We start from the raw sequence: 22,736 nt of genomic DNA on the forward strand, positions 1-22,736 counted from the left end.
TATATTATATTATATTAATATAATATTAATAAAACAAAAAACAAACTGAAATTAAAATAACAATGGAATATCTAAAAAATAATAACAGTTCGACATATTAATAAAAACATAACTAATGACAAATATCAAAACATGTAAGATGAATTTATCTGAGATGCAATGATATTTTAGTATAATTAAAATTACTAATTTGAACAAGCTTTTATTGTTTTCTGTTTTATTTTTTATTACATTTTTTGTTGTTTGGTTTTTATGTGATTTTGTCAGTTTTTGATGATTTTTTTAAAAATGTACATTTATGTAGGTTTAATTTTATTTGTGTAATTTTAATACTTAAACCTATTTTATTTAAGTTTCTAGTTTTTTGTATTTTTAAGTTTCTAATATATCTTACATTAACATTATTTTTCTTACATTTATTGTCTTGATCTACTGCAATTTTAATACAATCTGTCTTATTTCAAAATTCAAATAAAAATGAAAAATTTAAATATAAAACTAGTTCAAAATATTAATAAAACTGTAGTATAATATACATGTTTAATATTAAAATAAATTATGCAGACATTTAAAAAACCATAACTAAAAATGACACAACCAATTTAGTAAAACTTAAACTGAAATTAAAATAAAAATGGAATATATAAAAATAAAAACTATTTCAAAATATATATACAAAAGTTCACAACAAAAAAAATTGAAATTAAAATTAAAAATTATAAAAATAACTATATGTATCTTATTTCACAATTAAAATAAAAATGAAAAATATAAACTAAAAGCATTTGAACCTTCTGTACTAGTTGCATATGAGTCCCTCAGTTGTCCTCAGTGTGAAAAGATGGATCTCAAAATCATACAGTCATTGTTGGAAAGGGTTCAAATACACAAAAATGCTGGAAAACCAAAGAATCTGTGGGACCTGAAAGATTTTTCTGAAGAACTAACAGGACAAACAAGGTGCTCATGAACAACTATCACTACAACAAACAAAAAAACACAGCTGTGCATCATACAGTTAACAACACAGTATTGAGAATCAAGGGAATGTAAACTTTTTGAACGGGGTCATTTTGATAAATTCAGCTATTATTTTCTCTTGAGGACTATATGTAAACATATTATATGTGAAATATCCTATTCAGGTCAGCACTAATGCTTTTTCTATGATCCCTCTTATTCTGGTAATTAACATTTTGCAGATTCTGAAAGGGGGATGTAGACTTTTGACCTCAACTGTTTTATAAACGTACATTATGAGCTGTTTGCAGTAATATCTAATATAATCTTCTGCGGTTTTGGTTTTCAGCTCAAACCGGGTCACCCAGTGCCGAGTCCATCTGAGCTGATGGGAAAAATACTGATCAAGAATAAGAAAAGCAGCGCACCTCCCAGCAAACCAGAACCGGCCAAGAAAGCACCTGGACCAGAACAAACAAACGGACCTACGGAGGATTCTGAGTCCAGCCAACCCGCCGATCCAAACCAACCCGCTCCAGCAAACCCAGAGGGCACAGAACCACCGCATGCAACTGGTCAGTTCATCTATAAACTAGTCCTCAAACTAGCATTCAGTGTCAGTGGACTGTTTCTGTTCAGTGTTTGAATTTGTGGTACAAAAGACAGAGAATATCAGTATGTTGTGTTTAACTGATACAGATGACCGTGAAGAACATGATGACCATGATGAACAGGACGAAGAGAAGATGAAGAACTCTGATGAGGTGAAGTAGATATAGTAGATAGTACATACTTGTAACTTCTGGCCTCTTTTCAGGGACTTTTGAGGCTAGTAATAATAAGATTAAACATTCAAATCCCAGAAATTCAAAACTGCACATTTTAAAACCAAAAGAAGTCTCTTCTGCTCATCAAGGCTGCATTTATTGATCAAAATACACAGTAATATTGTGAAATATTATTACAATTTAATATAATATTTTTTTATAATCTTTGATGAATAGAAAGTTCAAAAGAACAGCAAATATTTGAAATAGAAACCTTCTGTAGCATCATAAATTCATTTACTGGCACTTTGAATCAATTCTAATGCATCATTGCTGAATAAAAGTATTATTTTCTTTAAAAAAAACATATTTTTTAAAGAGTAGTGTGTGCTGCAGTGAAACTGGCCATGCAGTAAAGATATTCTGTTGATTTTTGAAGTAATTGTTTGCTAAATAAAGTATAGCGATTTTTTTTTTTAATCAACATCTGTTGAGTCTCTGTTATTTGTCATTTCCTCTCAGGGAACTGCTGGACAGGAAGTAACTGCCTATGAAGAGATGTCAGCTTTGGTCAACTACGTACAGCCCAACAAATTCATCTCGTTCGAGAACGCAGCCAGTGAGTTCAGACCAGATTTTCTGTAAACATCATTTGCTCCAATTGGACCGCAAAACATTTGATTTAGATTGGGACTATGGATTGCAAATCAGACTTTAGAATAGGATTGTGAATCAGGTTGGGACTTCGGAGCACGGATTGCGAATCATTTGATTCAGATCAGACCTTCTGAGGGTGTTCGTGAATCATTTAATTCAGATCCGGACTTCGGAGCAGGTTCGCAAATCATTTGATTTAAATCGAGACTTCGGCGAGGGTTTGCGAATCCTTTGATTCAGATTTGGACTTCGGAGCGGGTCATGAATCATTTGATTCAGATCGGGACTTCAGTGAGGGTTTGAAAATCATTTGAATCATTTAAATCGGGACTTCGTTGAGGGTTTGCGAATCATTTGATTCAGATTTGAACTTCGGAGCGGGTCGTAAATCATTTGACTCAGATCAGGGTTTCAGCGGGGGTTTGCGAGTTGCGAATCATTTGATTCAGATTGGGACTTTGGAGAGGGTCATGAATCATTTGATTCAGATCGAGACTTCAGTGGGGGTTTGCAAATCATTTGATTCAGATCGGGACTTTGGAGTGTGTCGTGAATCATTTGATTCAGATCGAGACTTCAGTGAGGGTTTGAAAATCATTTGAATCATTTAAATCGGGACTTCGTTGAGGGTTTGCGAATCATTTGATTCAGATTTGAACTTCGGAGCGGGTCGTAAATCATTTGATTCAGATTAGGATTTTGGAGTGGGTCATGAATCATTTGATTCAGATCGAGACTTCAGTGGGGATTTGCAAATCATTTGATTCAGATCGGGACTTTGGAGTGGGTCATGAATCATTTGATTCAGATCGAGACTTCAGTGAGGGTTTGAAAATCATTTGAATCATTTAAATCGGGACTTCGTTGAGGGTTTGCGAATCATTTGATTCAGATTTGAACTTCGGAGCGGGTCGTAAATCATTTGATTCAGATCAGGGTTTCAGCGGGGGTTTGCGAATTCGGAGCGAGTCATGAATCATTTGATTCAGATTAGGATTTTGGAGTGGGTCATGAATCATTTGATTCAGATTAGGACTTTGGAGTGGGTCATGAATCATTTGATTCAGATTAGGATTTTGGAGTGGGTCATGAATCATTTGATTCAGATCGAGACTTCAGTGAGGGTTTGAAAATCACTTGAATCATTTAAATCGGGACTTCGTTGAGGGTTTGCAAATCATTTGATTCAGATTTGAACTTCGGAGCGGGTCGTAAATCATTTGATTCAGATTAGGATTTTGGAGTGGGTCATGAATCATTTGATTCAGATCGAGACTTCAGTGGGGATTTGCAAATCATTTGATTCAGATCGGGACTTTGGAGTGGGTCATGAATCATTTGATTCAGATCGAGACTTCAGTGAGGGTTTGAAAATCATTTGAATCATTTAAATCGGGACTTCGTTGAGGGTTTGCGAATCATTTGATTCAGATTTGAACTTCGGAGCGGGTCGTAAATCATTTGATTCAGATCAGGGTTTCAGCGGGGGTTTGCGAATTCGGAGCGAGTCATGAATCATTTGATTCAGATTAGGATTTTGGAGTGGGTCATGAATCATTTGATTCAGATTAGGACTTTGGAGTGGGTCATGAATCATTTGTTTCAGATTAGGATTTTGGAGTGGGTCATGAATCATTTGATTCAGATCGAGACTTTGGTGAGGGTTTGCAAATCATTTGATTCAGATTGGGAATTTGGAGAGGGTTCACAAATTATTTGATGTAGATCAGGACTTTGGAGTGGGTTTGTGAATCAATTGATTCAAATCAGGACTTTGGTAGAGGTTCGCAAATCATTTGATTCAGATCAGGATTTGGAGTTCGGAGAGTTGTTTTTTTTTTAAATAAGGGATGTGTTGCCAGGTTAACAAAACAAAAAATTGGATGAAAGACATACAGTTCTTTTTTTTTTTTTGGATGAACAGAGGTTAAGATAGTTTCCATGTACTAGATAAACTTTGAATAAAGAGAAGTTTAGAGCCAGATTTTTGTTAATGTGAAACTTAGCTATTTTGAGTTTTTTTTTTTTTTTTTTTTTTTTTTGTAAGACATGAAAATGTGTTGCATAGTAATTGGATCTGTTGTTTTTGTCTTTTGTCCCATAATGCTTTCACGATGCTGACAAATCTCTAAACGTCTTTCTAAGTGTTTCATATTGATGTGTTTTCACTATTTGATTCTGTCCAAATACAGAAAAAAACAAGAGTTTTGTCATCTCTTCCTTCGTGGAAACCAAAGGAGAGAGTTTGATCGCTAAGAACGCTGTGGACTGGGTGGAGTATCCTTTGCTTCTGACATTTACTTTCAATTATATTTAGCTGTGATTTCTGGTGTTTCGGGGTCAGTGCTTTCCTATACTATTGACTGTAGATATAATAAGAGGCAGATGAGTCGTATCTACCCTAAAGGAACCCGAGTGGACTCATCAAACTACAGTCCGCAGCCCTTCTGGACCGCTGGCTGCCAGTTTGTGGCGCTCAACTACCAGACTATGGGTGAGACGCTTGTGCTGAGTTAAATCACTCAGTGGCTGTTTATGTTGTTAAAGACAAGTCTTTTTCTGAAGCAAGATTGCCTGTCACAGTGTCTGTGGTTTAATCGTATAATCTGTATTTTATGCCGTAGATTTCCCCATGCAGCTGAACATGGCTCTGTTTGAGTTTAACGGCAGGACGGGTTACATCCTCAAACACGACGTTCTCCGTCGCAGCGACAAGAAGTTTGATCCCTTCACTGACAGGATTGACACCATTATCGCCAGCACTCTCACCATAAAGGTAAATGAAATGAAAACAGGAAATGTAAAAACTAATAATAAAAAAAGTATAATAAGATCTCAATATAATTTTATTATAATTTTATTTAAAACTAAAATAATAAAAAAAAATTATTTGAAATAAACGTAACTGAAATAAAATAAAATAAAATATAAAAAAAACCTTTTGGCCAAATTATGCAACTTCACACAGCAAAACTGAAAATTGTTCACAATCATAACTTTTATCAGAAAAAACACAGTTAGATTTTTTTTATTCCCAAATCATGTTTGGGGAAATCCTAAAAATGTCCTTGTTTATTTATTTATTTTATCATTATTATTATTATTATTATTATTATTATTATTATTATTTTTACATTTTCACACAATTTAAAATGAAACAAAAAAAAAAGAAACAGAAAGGTAAAAACTAACTAAAAATAACAATTAAAAGCATAATACACCAGGGTATAGCTTTAAAACCAAAATATTAAAATATGTTATTTGAAAAAAAAAAAGTAACTTAAAATTAAATTGATAAAAAATTCATTATTTGAAATACAATAAAAAAGTTCATTATTTGAAATAAAATAAATGTTAACTGAATTAAAATATAAAAAAACTTTCATTTAGTTTAACTTAACTAAATTACTATGATAATATAAAAGACAAATAAAAATGATAAAAAACACAACTAAATAGCTACAATTTGAACTAATAAAAACTAAAAAGAAAACTGATCAATCAATTTCCTAAACTAAACATTTAACTAAAACTGAAAAAATAGACATATTCAAAGAAAGACATTTAAATAAACATTTAAAAACGACATAGACATATTTAAAGAAAACTAAAACTAATAAAAATCAGAACAAAATTACAAAAAATTTCAATTTAAAATAAAAATAAAAAAGAAATATGAAAGTAAAAACTAATTAAAAATAATAATAAAAAAGGATAATACACCAGGGTTTAGTTTTAAAACTAAAATATTAAAATATGTTATTTGAAAAAAAAGTAACTTAAAATTAAATTTATAAAAAACAATAATTTCAAATATTTTTTCATTATTTGAAAAACAATTAAAAGTGCGTTATTTGAAATAAAATAAATGTTAACTGAAATAAAATATTATAAAACCTTTAATTTAGTTTAAGTTAAATAACTAAAATACTACAATAATAGTATAAAGATGAATAAAAAATGATCAAAAAACACGACTAAATAGCTCAAATTTAAACTAATTAAAACTAAAAAGAAAACTGACTAATCAAGACAATCAGTTAAATATTCATAACTGTGCTTTTATATGTCTTGTATTGATTCAAATCCATTATGATCAATCTTTTCACTATCAATCTCATAGTTATCTTTTGAATGTCTCATTTTAACGAATCGTTTTTGAACTGTAAATGGGAATTGTATTCTGTGTTCAGATTTACTCCGGTCAGTTCCTGTCGGAAAAGAGCGTGAAAACTGGAGTAGAGGTTGAGCTCATCGGTTTGCCCAAAGACCCCAAACGCAAATTTCGCACTAAATGGACCACAACACCCAACGCCATCAACCCCGAGTGGAACGAGGAGCCTTTCGTCTTCGAGAAGGTCAGATCCCACGGCTCTCTTATCATTCATGATGTGTTTGAGCTGCTCAAATGCTGAATGTCTGTGTGATGTTGAGCAGATCTTGCTGCCAGAGATGGCCTACCTCAGACTCGTGGTTCAGGAAGAGGGCGGAAAGTTCTTAGGTCACCGAATCATCCCTTTGGATGCTCTCCAGACAGGTGAGATGACCACATATGAATTTCTTCTGGGGGTTTTGGTGGAACAGAATGAGTTTGTCAAATGTTGTTATTGTTTGCAGGTTTTCAGCATATCTGTCTGCGCAGCGAGAGCAACATGCCGCTCACGCTGCCGTCTATATTTGTGCACATCGAGGTGAAGGATTACATCCCTGCTGCGTTCGCCGGTACAGACCTACAAACCTACATTAAGATGCTTTTATTAAATGCAACATCAAATAACCACTCCATGATTGTGTTTCTGGTAGATTTCTCGGATGCACTTTTCAATCCAGTGAAGACTTCAAAGCCACCGAAGACTGAGGTAGAATTAAATGCACAGATAACAATAGACGCAAGTTCAAGTGCACTATTGAGTCAAGCTGTTTCTTTGAATTGATCTGCAATGGACAGTACAAACATGGAGGGTCTACTATGAAAAACGAGAATATAAAATAGCTACCAGGGTTATTATAGTAGCTAAAAAACTTATTTTATTTTAGCTTGATCTTAGTTTAAATTAATGTCCTAAATTAACTAAAACTGAAATAAAATAGACATATTTAAAGAAAGACCTATTTAAAGAAACATATTTAAAACACAACAAAATTACTAACATTTTAATACAATTTAAAATGAAAAAAAGAAATATAAAATTAAAAACTAACTAATAAAAAAAAAAAAATATATATATATATATATATATATATATATATATATATATATATATATATATATATATATATACAGTATATATATAAAAACTAATAAAACAATAAAAGTAAAAGGTTAGGGTATAGAACTGAAACATAACAATTTAAATCTTTGTCATTTGATATAAACTTAGATATAAAATAAAAATATATAAAATAAAAAATATACATATATAAAAATAAAAAAGTTAGTTTTTTTAAACTAAAACATGAAAAGAAATGAAAATATTTGTTGTTTGAAATAAATAAAAAATATTAAAAAACCTAAAATTAATAAAAACAATAATTTATAATTATATTTATAAATAATTATTTGAAAAGAAGTTCATTGTTTAAAAAAGTTAATTAAAATAAAATATTAAAAAACTTAATTTTATTTCAGCTTGTTGCCAAGACATTTTTTTTTAATTTTCATTTAGTTTACCTTAAATAACCGAGTACTAAAGTAATAATTAAAAAACTAATAAAAATGATAAAAGCACAACAACAGATAATATTTTAACTAATGCTAACCAAAAAGAAAATTGACTGAATTTCCTTCATAACTGTGCTATGTAATAGGTGTGATAGTCATTAATGCAAAACACTAAATATACAGAAGGCCCTCTGCTTAGTAACCTGGATTTCTGTACATTGCATCTACATGTACATGCAAAACTGTATCATTTATAGCTTTTATAAATGCTAAAATATGAAAAAGCACATCTCACACAGATCTCACTGTTGGTTGCAGAGTTCAACATACGTTTGTGAGTATGAGTTACCTCTCGCTGACGGCGCTCAGGCGGCGGCCACTCCTGCACCTGCCGCAGGTAAATAATGCACACATGATGAACTGTACTGATTTGTCATATTTATATATTTGAAATGGATAAATTATATCTGTCTGTATTTTAAGAACCGAAAGCTGCAGAAGAAGCTCCAGCTGCATCAGAGGCTCCAGCAGAGGGCGACGCTGCACCTCCGGCTGAACAGGCTCCAGAATCACCCAAACCAGAGGAAACACCAGAGCCTGAACCCAAACCAGAGGAAAAAACAGAACCTGAACCCAAACCAGAGGAGAAAACAGAACCTGAACCCAAACCAGAGGAGAAAACAGAACCTGAACCACAGCCAGAGCCAGAACCCGAACCAAAACCAGAGGAAAAAACTGAACCAGAACCTGAAACTAAATTAGAAGAAACTCCAGAACCTGCTGCAGCTGCAGATGCTGTCGTCACTGAAACTAAAGAATCCACTGAGGAAACCCCATCTGATCCATCAGGTAAGCTGCATGTGTCACATGACTCGATTTACATGATACATTGTGACATTATCACACTGACTTGTTACATTTATTGTTACATTAGTTTAGATATTACCATAGTAACCACCAAAATTCAGTAGTCACTACAACTAAACCAAATAATTAGGGGTTCAGGTAGCTCTGAAACCCTAATGTAATTGTTAGAACGACCAAGGATCAGCAATCTCTACTTAAAAATGGTCGTGCAGACCAAACCGTAAGTCGTACAGACTTGAATCTTGGAGGGATGGTAGTATTCACACCACGAACAAAGCCACCAAGGCTCGCCCCAATCGGCCTGACGGTGGCGCTACAACGATCAAAAGTACGAAATCGCTCATAACTCCTTAAACTCTCAGTCACAGACTCAAGTGTCTTATATCAATGGAATCCTTGGCTCACCCCAGAAAAAATGCATACCTCAGATTTAATTGTGAGCTTGGCAAAATTTTAGGGTAGGCTATTTTAGATTTTTTTGCAAAACCTGCTTTTGCAAACAAGTCCTAGGTTTTTTGCCGATCTGAACCAAACCAGTGAAGAAAGCTTCTCTGTAGAGCAAATATCAATAATTATCAAAAAAAGTTTAACTTTCGACTCACCGTTGCAATGGGACACCAAAATTTTGCCCCTAGAACCACTGCTGTCAATCAAATTGTTGTTAAATGATTAAAAAGATATTAAAAAAAAACTGCTTTTGCAATTTAATCCTAGGTTTTTTGTCTGTTCGAAACCAAACCAGTGCAGAAAGATTCTCTGGAGAGCGAATATCAATAATTATCAAAAAAAGTTTAACTTTCGACCTCACCGTCGCAATAGGACACCAAAACTTTGCCTCTAGAACCACTGCTGTCAATCAAATTGTTGTTAAATGATTAAGAACATATAAAAAAACTACTTTTGCGAACTAGTCCTAGGTTTTTCCCCCGATCTGAACCAAACCAGTGCAGAAAGATTCTCTGGAGAGCAAATATCAATAAATATCAAAAAAAGTTTAACTTTCGACTCAACGTTGCAAAGGGGATTGAGATGATGTAAAAAACATACTTTTGCGAACTAGTCCTAGGTTTTTCACTCAATCTGGAAAAAACTACTATTCTCTAGTTCTCTCTAGGTCAATAATTATATATATATATATAAAAAAAAAAAATTTATCCTTTGGGAAGTTATGACGGGGTTGTTTAGAAAAGGGGCCTGTCCAAATTTACCCCAAATCCTATAAAGCCTAAATGAAAACTCAAAACATCACGAAACCTTGTGAGCACATGCGACAGGTGGTTCTAAACAAGCACGCAACGTTTGAAGGAGATTGGACCACAGCTGATGCTGTAACAGTCATAAAATGTAAAAAAAAAAATCCATAATATTTCTATGGTAAATTATCGGGATTTGCCAAAAACGCTTTTTTAATTCATTGATTTAGGTGGTTACAGGCTTGCTAAATAATGTATTTTTTCATATATGCTTAAAAGCCTTAAAGCACTTGAACCCTGGTAATTGCTGTCTGTATAATTATCAAATGCAATATTTATTTTTAAACAATCCATTTTGCTCCCACACCCAATTTCTAAGAAAATGGGCCTTATTTAGTTTCTATTTTACATGAAAATACCGAAATGAGCTGGCATGGTGTTAACAAATAAATAAACGTAGTAATGAGAATTTAGTCTGATTAACATCTATTATTGGCTGTATTCACTTCACCGGGTTTATTTCCAGATCCCACCACTGTGACCTGTGATGAACTGCAGCAGCACAAGAACTTCCAGAAAGTCTCTAAGAAACAGGAGAAAGACATGAAAGACATGGAGAAGAAGTTTCAGAAGAAACGAGAAGAGCTGATTCAGAAATACAGCGACCAGTTCAAAGCCCTGAAGAAGAAGAACACGGGCAAGAAGTAAATGCAGAGCGAAAACACTTGCTTATAGGCAGTGTTATTTTATACTATTGCATCTTTTATTTTTGTTTTTTTAAACTCATATATTTTTACAATTTACTTTTATATTGTGCTTTTGTCATTTTTATTTTTTAAATTACTTTTTAGATTACATTTTTTATTTCAGTTTTAGTTAACAATAGAAAACTGGTTATCAGCTGTTTCTGTCCTAGATCTTTGGTGCTCTTCATGTGAAACAGGTTGATTGTGTTTGTTTCCATGCGATTGTCCAGGTCTGGAGATGATCCAAGTGATCAGATGAATGAACTCAAACAGAAGCTGAAGTCGGAGCTCAGGGCGCTGCTGGTGGAGCAACACGATCAAATCAAGAAGAAGAAAGAACAAAACAACACTGAGGTACAAACACAGACATTATTTCTGTACAGTCTAGTTAATGATTGACAGAATTGATGAGGTGTTTTAAAAATCACACTGTGAGACTGTGACCTAAATCACGCTGTCAGAACTCCAGCCGAGCCTGAACTCTAATTCAACAGCCATCAGTGAATATTTTTGCTGTACATGCAAATAAATCTGCTCAGGAATCATACATCATCCACATAGTAGACATACTGTAAATCTGTAAACCTTTCATTGATTTCAGCCATGATGAGCATTTTAATTAGTCATTTATTTATTTAGAATTCCTGTTTGATTTTGGCCATTCTGAGCATTTAAATGAGCTAAACGTCTTTACAGTCTGCACTGTTCCTGCTGGCCATGAGCCAGGACTCTCTCAGGTATTGATTAGCCATCAGCACTCTGCTGCTCTGTGTAGTCAGTTGATCTGCATAGATCAGGGGTCAATCATGTCCCGTACTGGAAGAGTAAACCAGACCGGACCCACAAAACACCCTCTTACACTCATATCAACTGCAGTCACCTCTGAATGGATCTGTGCTCGGGCTTTGAGAAAAGACAAAAGCCTGCTGCTTATATTTAATCAATCATGATCTGGTACTAGTGCTCCTGTGATTTGAGGAAACCTCCAACACTAAGTATTAAAGTTCAGTGTGGGTGTTTGTGCTCCGGACATGAGTGATTCCTCAAATCATGTGTCTTGTTAGGAGACACTCTAGGAACCACATACCAATACACCCTAGGAACAACCTAAAAAAAAAACACTCAGAAAATAGTAACTGCACAGTAACGCTCTAAAACACTCAGAACAACTCTAAAATACTCGGATCAACACAGAAACTGTATAGCAAAACATCAAAACACAGAATAACCACATAGAGAAAAAAACTCACAATAAACTAGCAATTGCATAACCTAGCAACTGCATAGAAACACTCATAACAACGTAGAAACCACATAGCAACAATCTAAAACACTCAAAACAACCTAAAAACCACATAGAAACACTTGGGGGAAAAAACTAAAAAATAACCTAGACACTGCATAACAACAGCATAGCAACACTTAAAACAACATAGAAATCACACAGAAACACATAAATCGCACAAAACACTCAGAATAACCTAGCAACTGCATAGCAACACTCTAAAATACTCAGAGTAACCTAGCAAATGCATAGCAACACTCTAAACACTCAGAATAATCTAGCAACTGTATAGCAACACTCTAAACACTCAGAATAACCTAGCAACCACATAGCAACCCTCTAAAACACTCGCAATAGCCTAGCAACCACATAGAATAACCTAGCAACTGGAACTACATAGCAACACTGTAAAAACACTCTAAAACCCTCAGAACAACACAGAAACCGCATAGCAACACTTAAAATAATCTAGCAACCGCATAGCAACACTCTAAAACCCTCAGAACAACACAGAAACCGCATAGCAAAACTTAAAATAACCTAGCAACCGCATAGCAACACTCTTAAATACTCAGAAGAACTCTCTCAGAACAACACAGAAACTGCATAACAACACATCAAAACACCCAGAACACTCAGAACAACATAGAAACTGCATAGCAACACTGTAAAAACATTCAAAATAACCTACGAACTGCCTAGCAACACTCAAAACACCCAGAATAACCAAGCAACAGCATAGCAACACTCAGAACAACACAGAACAACAAAGAAACCACATAGCAACACTTAAAAACACTCAAAAAACCTAGCAACTGCATAGCAACACTCTAAAACACTCAAAACAACACAGAGATCACATAGCAACACTTTAAAAACACTCAAAATAACCTAGCAACTGCATAGCAACACTCAAAACAATACAGAAACTGCATAGCAACATATCAAAACACCCAGATTAACCAAGCAACCGCTTAGCAACACTCAAAACAACACAGAAACTGCATAGCAACACATCAAAACACCCAGAATAACCTAGCAACTGTATAGCAACATTCAGAACAATGTATGAGCTGCATAGCAACTCTCTAAAACCACATACTAACACTCAACAATACTCAGAACAAGTTAGCAACATTCTGAAACATTGAGAACATAATAGAAGAATGTGGAAACACTTCAAACCACTCAGAACCAAGCAATTGCATAGCAACAGTCTAAAACCACTCAAACAACTTAAGACACTCAAAATAACCTAGCAACCGCATTGCAACACTCAAAAAACATGTGTGTTATATTCTTAAGTGATCAGATGCACCTTTTTTACCTGCTGGAATCCAAAGCTAGATATTTATTTTTGGAAGTGACAGGAAGAGCCTGTATTCACTTCCTCTGTGTGGCAGCGCAGTAGATGTCCGAGTGTTCTGATATGGAATAATCTAGCAACTGTATAGCAACACTCTAAAACACTCGCAATAACCTAGCAACCACCTAGCAACACTATAAAACACTCTGAACAACACAAAATAAATGGATGGCAACTCTAGACCACTTAACATGCAACCAACATAGAAACTGCATAGCAACACTCTTAAACACTTAGAACAACACAGAAATCACGTAGCAACACTTTAAAACGCATTCAAAATTACCTAGCATCACTCTAAAACACTTGGAATAATCTAGCAACTGTATAGCAACACTCTAAATCACTCAGAATTACCTAGCAACCACATAGCAACACCCTAAAACACTCGCAATAACCTAGCAACCACATAGCAACACCCTAAAACACTCAGAACAATACAGAAATTGCATAGCAACACTTAGAACAACACAGAAACTGCATAGCAAAACTCAGAATAACCTAGCAACGACATAACAACACTCTAAAACACTCGGGATAATCAAGCAACCGCATAGCAACACTCTAAGACCCTCAGAACAACCTAGCAACCGCATAGCAACACTCTAAGACCCTCAGAACAACCTAGCAACCGCATAGCAACACTCTAAAGTACTCTGAATATTCTAGCAACCGCATAGCAACCTTCTAAGACCCTCAGAACAACACAGAAACCTCATAGCAACACTTAAAAACACTCAAAACAACCTAGCAACCGCATAGCAACACTCTAAAACACTCAGAACAGATTCTTAGGTGATCAGATGCACCTTTTCACCTGCTGGACAAGAAAGCTAGATAACCCTTTCTTGGAAGCGACAGGAAGTGCCTGTATTCATTTCCTCTGTGTGGCAGCGCAGCAGATCTCTGAGCGGCTCCGAGGGCCAGCTGGTGCGTTGTGTTCTGATATGTGTAAGTGACACTTCCTGTGTTCTGTCCTGTATTTCCTGTGTAACAGCGTTTGACCAAACTCCTGGAAATGGCCACGGAGAAGCACTGCAGTGAGATCAAGGCCCTCAACAGGTGTGTGTCTGTGTTTGTGTGTGTTTCACTTGACCTTTGATACAAAACAAAATGCAAGAAAGAACAAGCGTAAGATGAATCATGGAGTGCTACGAGCTGTTGAGTGTTTTAATTCTGCTAATGCATCAGTGTGTGAGTGTGTTTTGCCTTGGGATTTCTAACAAGGTTTCACGTCTAACCAAACCAGTGGGGCGATGACCTTTTCTACATGGAGCACAGTTTGTTTGTTAATTATTTGGTTAATTATTATTGTTCTGAGAGCAACAGCAAGTAACTGAGCGCCGTGAGCGTGAGTGGGACTGTGTTAGCAGCTCAACCCCATTAGCACAGATCACATCTGTTTACTGTTTACAAAACTCAGTATCTGGATCTTTGCAATGCTTTAGTAGCTTTGTTACACTTTTAGCTTCTCATAATGAAAAAAAAAAAAGGCTCATTTGAGGAATAAGTGCTGTGTGAGATCATTTAGCATGACGGGATTAAAATATTTCTAAAATAGACTAAATAAAAAAAAATAATAATAATATAATATAAAATAAATAAAATAAAATGCATGGGATATTCTTGATATTGTATCTCTCACCCTCACAATTTAATTACAAATAAATCTTTTTTTTTTTTTTTTTTTTTCAGTGAGTCCAAGAAGAAAGACAAGTAAGTTTATTTTTTATTGTTTTTGGACATAAAAATGTCAAATTAAAATAAATAATTTTAAATCAATCAAAACAAAACAGTAATAATTAATCAAATAATAATAAATGTATATTTTATTATATAATATATTATATTTTAAATATGATAATATACGTTTATAATTTATATTACATTTTTATGTTTTTGAAATAAGTCCCTTATGTTCACCTGGGCAGGGCTCATTTTTTAAATCATAAAAAAGCTAAAAATTAATGTTAAATGTAAAATTAAAATAATTGATTTTGAATCAGTCAAAACAAACATACTTGTAATTAATTAAATCATAGAAATGTAACGTTAAAATAAATAATAAAAATAATATTTGTCATGTTTGTAATGTAATGCATTTATTTAATCAGAAAAAAATAATGTAAATGAAAATGTAAAACTAAAATATTTTTTTTAAATAATTCATAATGAAAACTTATAATTAATTAAATGGCAATAATAAAATTGGCAATACTTTTTTATTTTTTTTATAATTAATGTGAAATTAAAGTGAAACTCTAAGCTAAAACAAATAATTCTAAATAATTCAAAATAAAAACTTACTAAAAATTAATTAAATCGAAAAAATGACAAATACATTTTACAGGTTTTTTTTAATAAAAAAGGTGCATATTATACCCACAAAGGCTGCAATTTTTGGATCATAAAAATGTAAACTAAATCATAAAAATGTGAAATTAAAATAGGTAAATAATCATACAATTGATATTTTTAATGTTTTTGAAAGAAGTCACTAGGGCTTATTTATTTGATCATAAAAATGTCAAATTGATGTAAAATAAAAATATAAAATTACAATTGATTTTGAATCGATCAACATAAAACACTTACTAATAATTAATTAAATCGTAAATGCAGCAATGCATTTATTCAATCATAAATTAATGTAAATCATTAATGTAAAATTAAAATGAATTTTAAATCAGTCAAAATAAAAACGTATTAATAATTAGTTAAATCTTAAAAAAATGTAAAATAAATAAAGTATTTATTTAAAAAAAAAGATGTAAAATAAAAAATATTTTAAAAACTTTCTAATAATTAATTAAATAAAATCAAAATAAAACACTAATAAATAACTAAATAAAAATACAAAAAATGAAAAAAATTGAAATAAAACAATATTAATTAAATCATAAAAATATAAAATAAAATAAATTTTTAATTGAAAGATGTAAAAATATAAAAAAAAAATTAAATAATTAATTAAATAATAAAAACGAAAAGGTAATATTAACAAATAAATAAATATATTTAAAAAAATGTTTTTGAAAAGAAAAAAAAACTAAAAAAAAAAACTAACAACAGTAGTAAACAGTAACAGTAGTAAAATGTAATTTATTCATGTGCTCAAAGTTGAATTTTTAGCATCATTACTCCAGTCTTCAGTGTTCTATAAAAGTATTAATTTCAACTATTTTAACTTTTAGTAGTACAATAGCGTATTGTTTAATTTAATGGGTTTTTTAAGCACATTAGCTTTATTAAACCTCATTTGTGAACATTTAACATAATTATTCTTGTTTTAATGCACAAATCCTCATTTTTCTCTATTTCAGAATGAAGAAATGCAAAAGTACGGAGCAGCTTGACAATGAGGTAAAACCACACGAACGCAGGAAAAATAGACGGATTGCAATTGAATGAGAAGCGCAATTGAGACGAGAGCCGTAACCATGACGACGGTCCGACACAAAGCCATGGTTTAGGTTGAGTTTTAACAAACACAGACTAACATGTGCTCTCTCGCTCATTCTGTCTCTCTCTCTTTCTCATGATGTTTACAGCAGGTGAACGATGGAAACATGTGCGTTATTATGACTCACTCACTTCTGTTCACATGCGGCTCGTCCAAATTCATTCACTTCTCTGTTTCTTTCACCGCTCCATTAATTCCACATCTCCAGTGCCAGAACAGAATGTCATTAGAGTTTAAGACGTAAAGATCACCGAGAATGTGTTTACAGATGTATTTATAAAGCCAGAGACTCAGAATATACTCTACGTGAGTATATGGAAACGCAAAAGCTCCACTTCATGCGTCATTGTGTTCCTAAATATGGACAATTATTAGTGAATATATTAAAAAATTGGCTATTTTTATAGTATAGAGAGGATTAAACCTTAAATAATAATAATATTAATAATAATTTAATTTAGAAATAAAAACAATCTAAAAAAATCACTAATAATTAAATCATAAAAATATAAAACAAAAGTAAATTAAAATAAAACACTTACTGATAATTAATTAAATCTTAAAAATGTAAAGATTTAAAATAAATAATATTAATTTAAAAATAAAACAATCAAATCATAAAAATGAAAAAAAAAAAACACTGGAAAAAAACACTATTAATTATATTAAAAAAATATATAATATTCAAATAAATAATTTTATAATAAAAACAATTGAAACACTAATAATTAATTATGAATTAATGATGTAAAATGAATAATTGTAAAATAAAACAAAACTAAAAGTTGAATAAAACACTTACTAAGAATAATTAAATCATAAAAAGAAAATAAATATAATTTTTTCTTAATGTATACAAAAGTATCTAAATTAAGCACTTACTAATAATGAATTAAATCATAAAAATGTAAAGATTAAAATTACTAATATTAAATTAAAAATAAAAACAATCAAAATAAAACACTTACTAATAATTAATTAAATCATAAAAATCAAAATAAAAAAAACACAAAAACACTATAAAACACTATTAATTAAATCATAAAAATATAAAATTCAAATAAATTATTGTAAAATAAAAACAATTTAAATTAAACACTTACGAATAATAAATTAAATCATAAAAATGTAAAAAATAAAATAAATAATAATAATTTAAAAATAAAAGCAATCAAAATAAAACACTTGCTAACAATTTATTAAATAAAAAATATGGAAAATAAAAAATAAAATAAAAACAAAAACACTGGAAATAAAACACTATTAATTAAATCATAAAAACATCAAATTCAAATAAATAATTTTAAAGTAAAAACAATTTAAATGAAACATTAATAATTAATTAAATCATGAAAATGTCAAATTAAAACTAATAAATAATTGTAAAATAAAACAAATTTTTTTATTAAAACACTAATAATTAATTAAATTATACAAATTAAAATAAATAAATACATTTTCAAAAATAAAAATTAACTAAATAAAACACTAACTTATGATATGAATCATAAAAATGTGAAATGTAAATAAATACATTTAAATAAAAATGATAAAAAATAAAACACTAATAATTAAGTAACAAGTAAAATTGTATTAAATATATCATTTTAAAATAAAATTAAAATTAAATAAATAAAAAATAATTAAAAAAATATAAACTAAACACTTACTAAAAAGATTAACTATTTTATTTGTTTGATTAAATATTTTATTTATTCACCTGCATGTTCTGTAACCATCATATTACTAACATCAGTGAATTGTTAACATGTGAACAGCTATTGAAATATTAACCTAAAATCTCAAGTAATTTTATTTAGCTCAAACTGCACAAAAGTGTAAAGGTCACAGAAGTTGATGTTTCCCACATTAATTGAGCTTCAGAAGTGAATGAAAGTCTGGTCAGATGTTCAGCAGCTGCACAGAGAGTGGGAGTCTGTCAGCTCAACGTGATGCGAACAATAGCTGCACATGGACCCTCTTCTGTCTCGCTGACACTCAAACTCACACACACACACACACACACACACACACACACACACATGCTCATGCACATGACCTGGAGAGCTATGCAACGCACCTGTCTAACACTGTTGCATGCCTATTTATACATATGTCCTGCTAAACACACATTGTGACCAGGTGATGTTGGCAGACGTGGTCTGAACACGTGTGTGTGCTGATAATATGTAATATGCATGTAATATTATTTATTTTTCATTATTAGTGTTTTATTTTGATCATTTTTATTTTAAAAGTACGTATTTATTTACATTTTACATTTTTATGATTTAATTCATTGTTAGCAAATGTTTTTTATTTTTTTTTATTTTTATTTTTTGAAAATGTATTTATTTATTTTAATTTGTATAATTTAATTAATTATTAGTTTTTTATTAAATTTTTTTGTTTTAAAATGATTTATTTAAATTTTATATTTTTATGATTTAATTAATAGTGTTTTTTTTCCAGTGTTTTTGATTTTATTTTATTTTAATTGGTATGATTTAATTAATTATTAGTGTTTTATTCGATTTTTTGTTTTATTTTAAAATGATTTATTTGAATTTTATATTTTTATGATTTAATTAATAGTGTTTTATTTCCAGTGTTTTTTATTTAATTTTATTTATTTTTTTTCAATTTTTGATTTGATTAATTATTAGCAAGTGTTTTGTTTTGATATTTTTTTATTTTGAAATTTGTTTATTTATTTATTTTAATTGGTATGATTTAATTAATTATTAGTGTTTTATTCGATTTTTTTTAATGATTTATTTGAATTTTATATTTTTATGATTTAATTAATGGTGTTTTATTTCCAGTGTTTTTGATTTGATTTGATTTGATTTGATTTGATTTGATTTGATTTGATTTGATTTGATTTTTTCAATTTTTGATTTAATTAATTATTAGCAAGTGTTTTGTTTTGATATTTTTTTATTTTTGGAAATGTATTTATTTATTTATTTATTTATTTTCATTTGTATGATTTAATTAATTATTAGTGTTTTATTCGTTTTTTTTGTTTGTTTTAAAATTATTTATTTGAATTTTATATTTTTATGATTTAATTAATAGTGTTTTATTTCCAGTGTTTTTATTTTATTTTATTTTTTTATTTTTGATTTAATTAATTATTAGCAAGTGGTTTATTTAGATTTTTTTTTTTTTGGAAATTTATTTATTTTAATTGGTATGAATTAATGAATTAATTAATTATTAGTGTTTTATTCGATTTTTTGTTTTATTTTAAAAGTATTTATTTGTTTTAATTTGAAATTTTTATGATTTAATTCATTATTAGTGTTTAATTTCAATTGTTTTTAATTTAAAATGATTTATTCGAATTTTATATTTTTATGATTTAATTAATAGTGTTTTTTTTCCCAGTGTTTTTGTTTTTATTTTATTTTTTCAATTTTTGATTTAATTCATTATTAGCAAGTTTTGTTTTGATATTTTTTTATTTTTGGAAATGTATGTATTTATTTATTTATTTATTTATTTATTTTCATTTGTATGATTTAATTAATTATTTATTCAATTAATTATTAGTTTTATTCAAAAAATATTTTAAATGATTTATTTATTTAAATTTAATGACTTAATTAATTATTAGTGTTTCATTTAATTGTTTTTATTTTTAAATGATTTATTTAAATTTTATATTTTTATGATTTAATGTTTTATTTCAAGTGTTTTTCATTTTTGATTTAATTATATATTAGTAAGTTTTTTATATATTTATATATAAATATATTTTTTATATATTTTATATATTTTTATATAATAATATTTATTTTAATCTTTACATTTTATGATTTAATTCATTATTAGTAAGTGTTTAGTTTAGATACTGTTGCATGCATATTTTTACATATGTCCTGCACATGTATGTAAGCGCACATTATGTCAAGGTGTGACCATGTGATTTCGGCAGACGTGCTTTGAACACGTGTGTGTGCTGATAATGCATGTAATATCACACTCTTTTAGTCGTCAGATAACGGCAGCACTGATGGTTCACCGCAGGAACAGAGTCTGAGGAAGAAACAGGCTGCTACGCTGGCCAGCATCAGAGAACTCATCAGTCAGGTAAATAGGTTAAATTGATCAAAAGTGATAAAAAATGTATAATGTTGCAAAAAGATTTATATTTCCATTTCATTGACTTCATTGTAAAGTCAATTATTAAGCCACTAATAATTCATTCATTCATTCATTCATTCATTCATTCATTCATTCATTCATTCACAACAATGTAGAATTAAAAGAAATTAGTAAATTAAAAATAAATCATAAGTCAATCATAAGTGACAAAAAATTGTATAATGTTGCAAAAGGTTTCTATTTCCATTTCATTGACTTATTTGCAAAGACAATTAATAGTTGACAATATATATATATATATATATATATATATATATATATATATATATATATATATATATATATATATATATATATTTAGATTTAAATAAATACATAAAAAAGAGATCAAAATAAGCCACTAATAATTAATTAATTTATTTATTTATAACAATGTAGAATTAAAATAAATGAGTCAATTAAAAAATCATAAAAAAGCAATTACTGATCAATAATTAAATCCTAAAAATGTTAAATTAAAATAATTGATTTTTTTTAAATAAATAATTATATTCAGCAGGGATGCAGTTAATTGATTAAAAGTGACAAAAAAAATTTATAATGTTGCGAAAAGTTTCTATTTCCATTTCACTTTTCAAAGTCAATTAATAATTGACAAATATATATATAATTTTTTTAGATTTAAATAAATACATAAATTTAAAAAAGAGATCAAAATAAGCCACTAATAATTCATTCATTCATTCATTCATTCATTCATTCATAACAATGTAGAATTAAAATAAATGAGTAAATTAAAAATAAATCATAAAAAAGCAATTACTGATCAATAATTAAATCCTAAAAATGTCAAATTAAAATAATTTATTTTTTTAAATAATTGTATTTCGCAGGGATGCATTAAATTGATTAAAAGTGACAAAAAAAATTGTATAATGTTGCGAAAAGTTTCTGTTTTCATTTATTAATCATTTTATTCAGCAAGGATGCATTAAATTGATCAAATAATTGTCACAAATTGTAGAATGTTAAAAAATGTAAATTTTCCATTTCATTGACTTGAAAAAGTAATAATTAATTAAAATCAATGATTAAATCATAAATATGCAAAATTAATAAATAATAAAAAAATTGAAATAATACAAAATAATAAAAATAAAAACAGTAATAATTGATTAAAGCATAATAAGTTACATTAAAATAAATAAATGTATAAATAATACAAAAAAATATATATATATATATAAATACATCATTTAAAATATAAAATAAAAAACACTTACTAATAATAACATCATAAATAGCATATAGCAAAATTAAATAAATATTATTTTTAAGAAATTATTTTAATAAAGACATTTATAATCTTACAAACGATAACCCTAACTTCTAAAGGATCATGTGACACTGAAGCCTGGAGTAATGATGCTGAAAATTCAGCTTTGATGACAGAAATAAATTAGATTTTCACATATACTCACACAGAAAACAGCTATTGTAATAATATTTCACAATTTCACTGTTTTTACTGTATTTTTTGACCAAATAAATGCACCCTAGGTGAGCAGAAGAGACTTCATTAAAATCCAAAGTTTTAGAGACTTTATTATAATTACATAAAAGGGATTTTATCACAACCAGATTTTATTAAAAGCAT

The 22,736-nt window shown here is 29.6% G+C and overlaps 1 protein-coding gene across 1 annotated transcript in view; it reads left to right on the forward strand.

Moving 5' to 3' along the window:
• Positions 1–21,082, forward strand: part of LOC141296227 (1-phosphatidylinositol 4,5-bisphosphate phosphodiesterase beta-2-like) — a 49,079-nt gene extending 27,997 nt beyond the window's left edge. The window contains exons 13-30 of the mRNA XM_073827500.1: positions 1,310–1,511; positions 1,660–1,724; positions 2,250–2,346; positions 4,577–4,661; positions 4,754–4,878; positions 5,009–5,160; positions 6,578–6,742; positions 6,822–6,921; positions 7,002–7,106; positions 7,188–7,243; positions 8,365–8,443; positions 8,530–8,895; positions 10,633–10,810; positions 11,083–11,206; positions 14,501–14,565; positions 15,199–15,219; positions 16,827–16,866; positions 20,966–21,082. Of these exons, the coding sequence (XP_073683601.1) occupies positions 1,310–1,511; positions 1,660–1,724; positions 2,250–2,346; positions 4,577–4,661; positions 4,754–4,878; positions 5,009–5,160; positions 6,578–6,742; positions 6,822–6,921; positions 7,002–7,106; positions 7,188–7,243; positions 8,365–8,443; positions 8,530–8,895; positions 10,633–10,810; positions 11,083–11,206; positions 14,501–14,565; positions 15,199–15,219; positions 16,827–16,866; positions 20,966–21,082 (2,142 nt within the window). The remainder of the gene's footprint in view (positions 1–1,309; positions 1,512–1,659; positions 1,725–2,249; positions 2,347–4,576; positions 4,662–4,753; positions 4,879–5,008; positions 5,161–6,577; positions 6,743–6,821; positions 6,922–7,001; positions 7,107–7,187; positions 7,244–8,364; positions 8,444–8,529; positions 8,896–10,632; positions 10,811–11,082; positions 11,207–14,500; positions 14,566–15,198; positions 15,220–16,826; positions 16,867–20,965) is intronic.
• Positions 21,083–22,736: the final 1,654 nt, after the last annotated feature.

Source organism: Garra rufa, chromosome 21, assembly GCF_049309525.1.
Source record: "Garra rufa chromosome 21, GarRuf1.0, whole genome shotgun sequence".
NCBI lineage: Eukaryota > Metazoa > Chordata > Actinopteri > Cypriniformes > Cyprinidae > Garra > Garra rufa.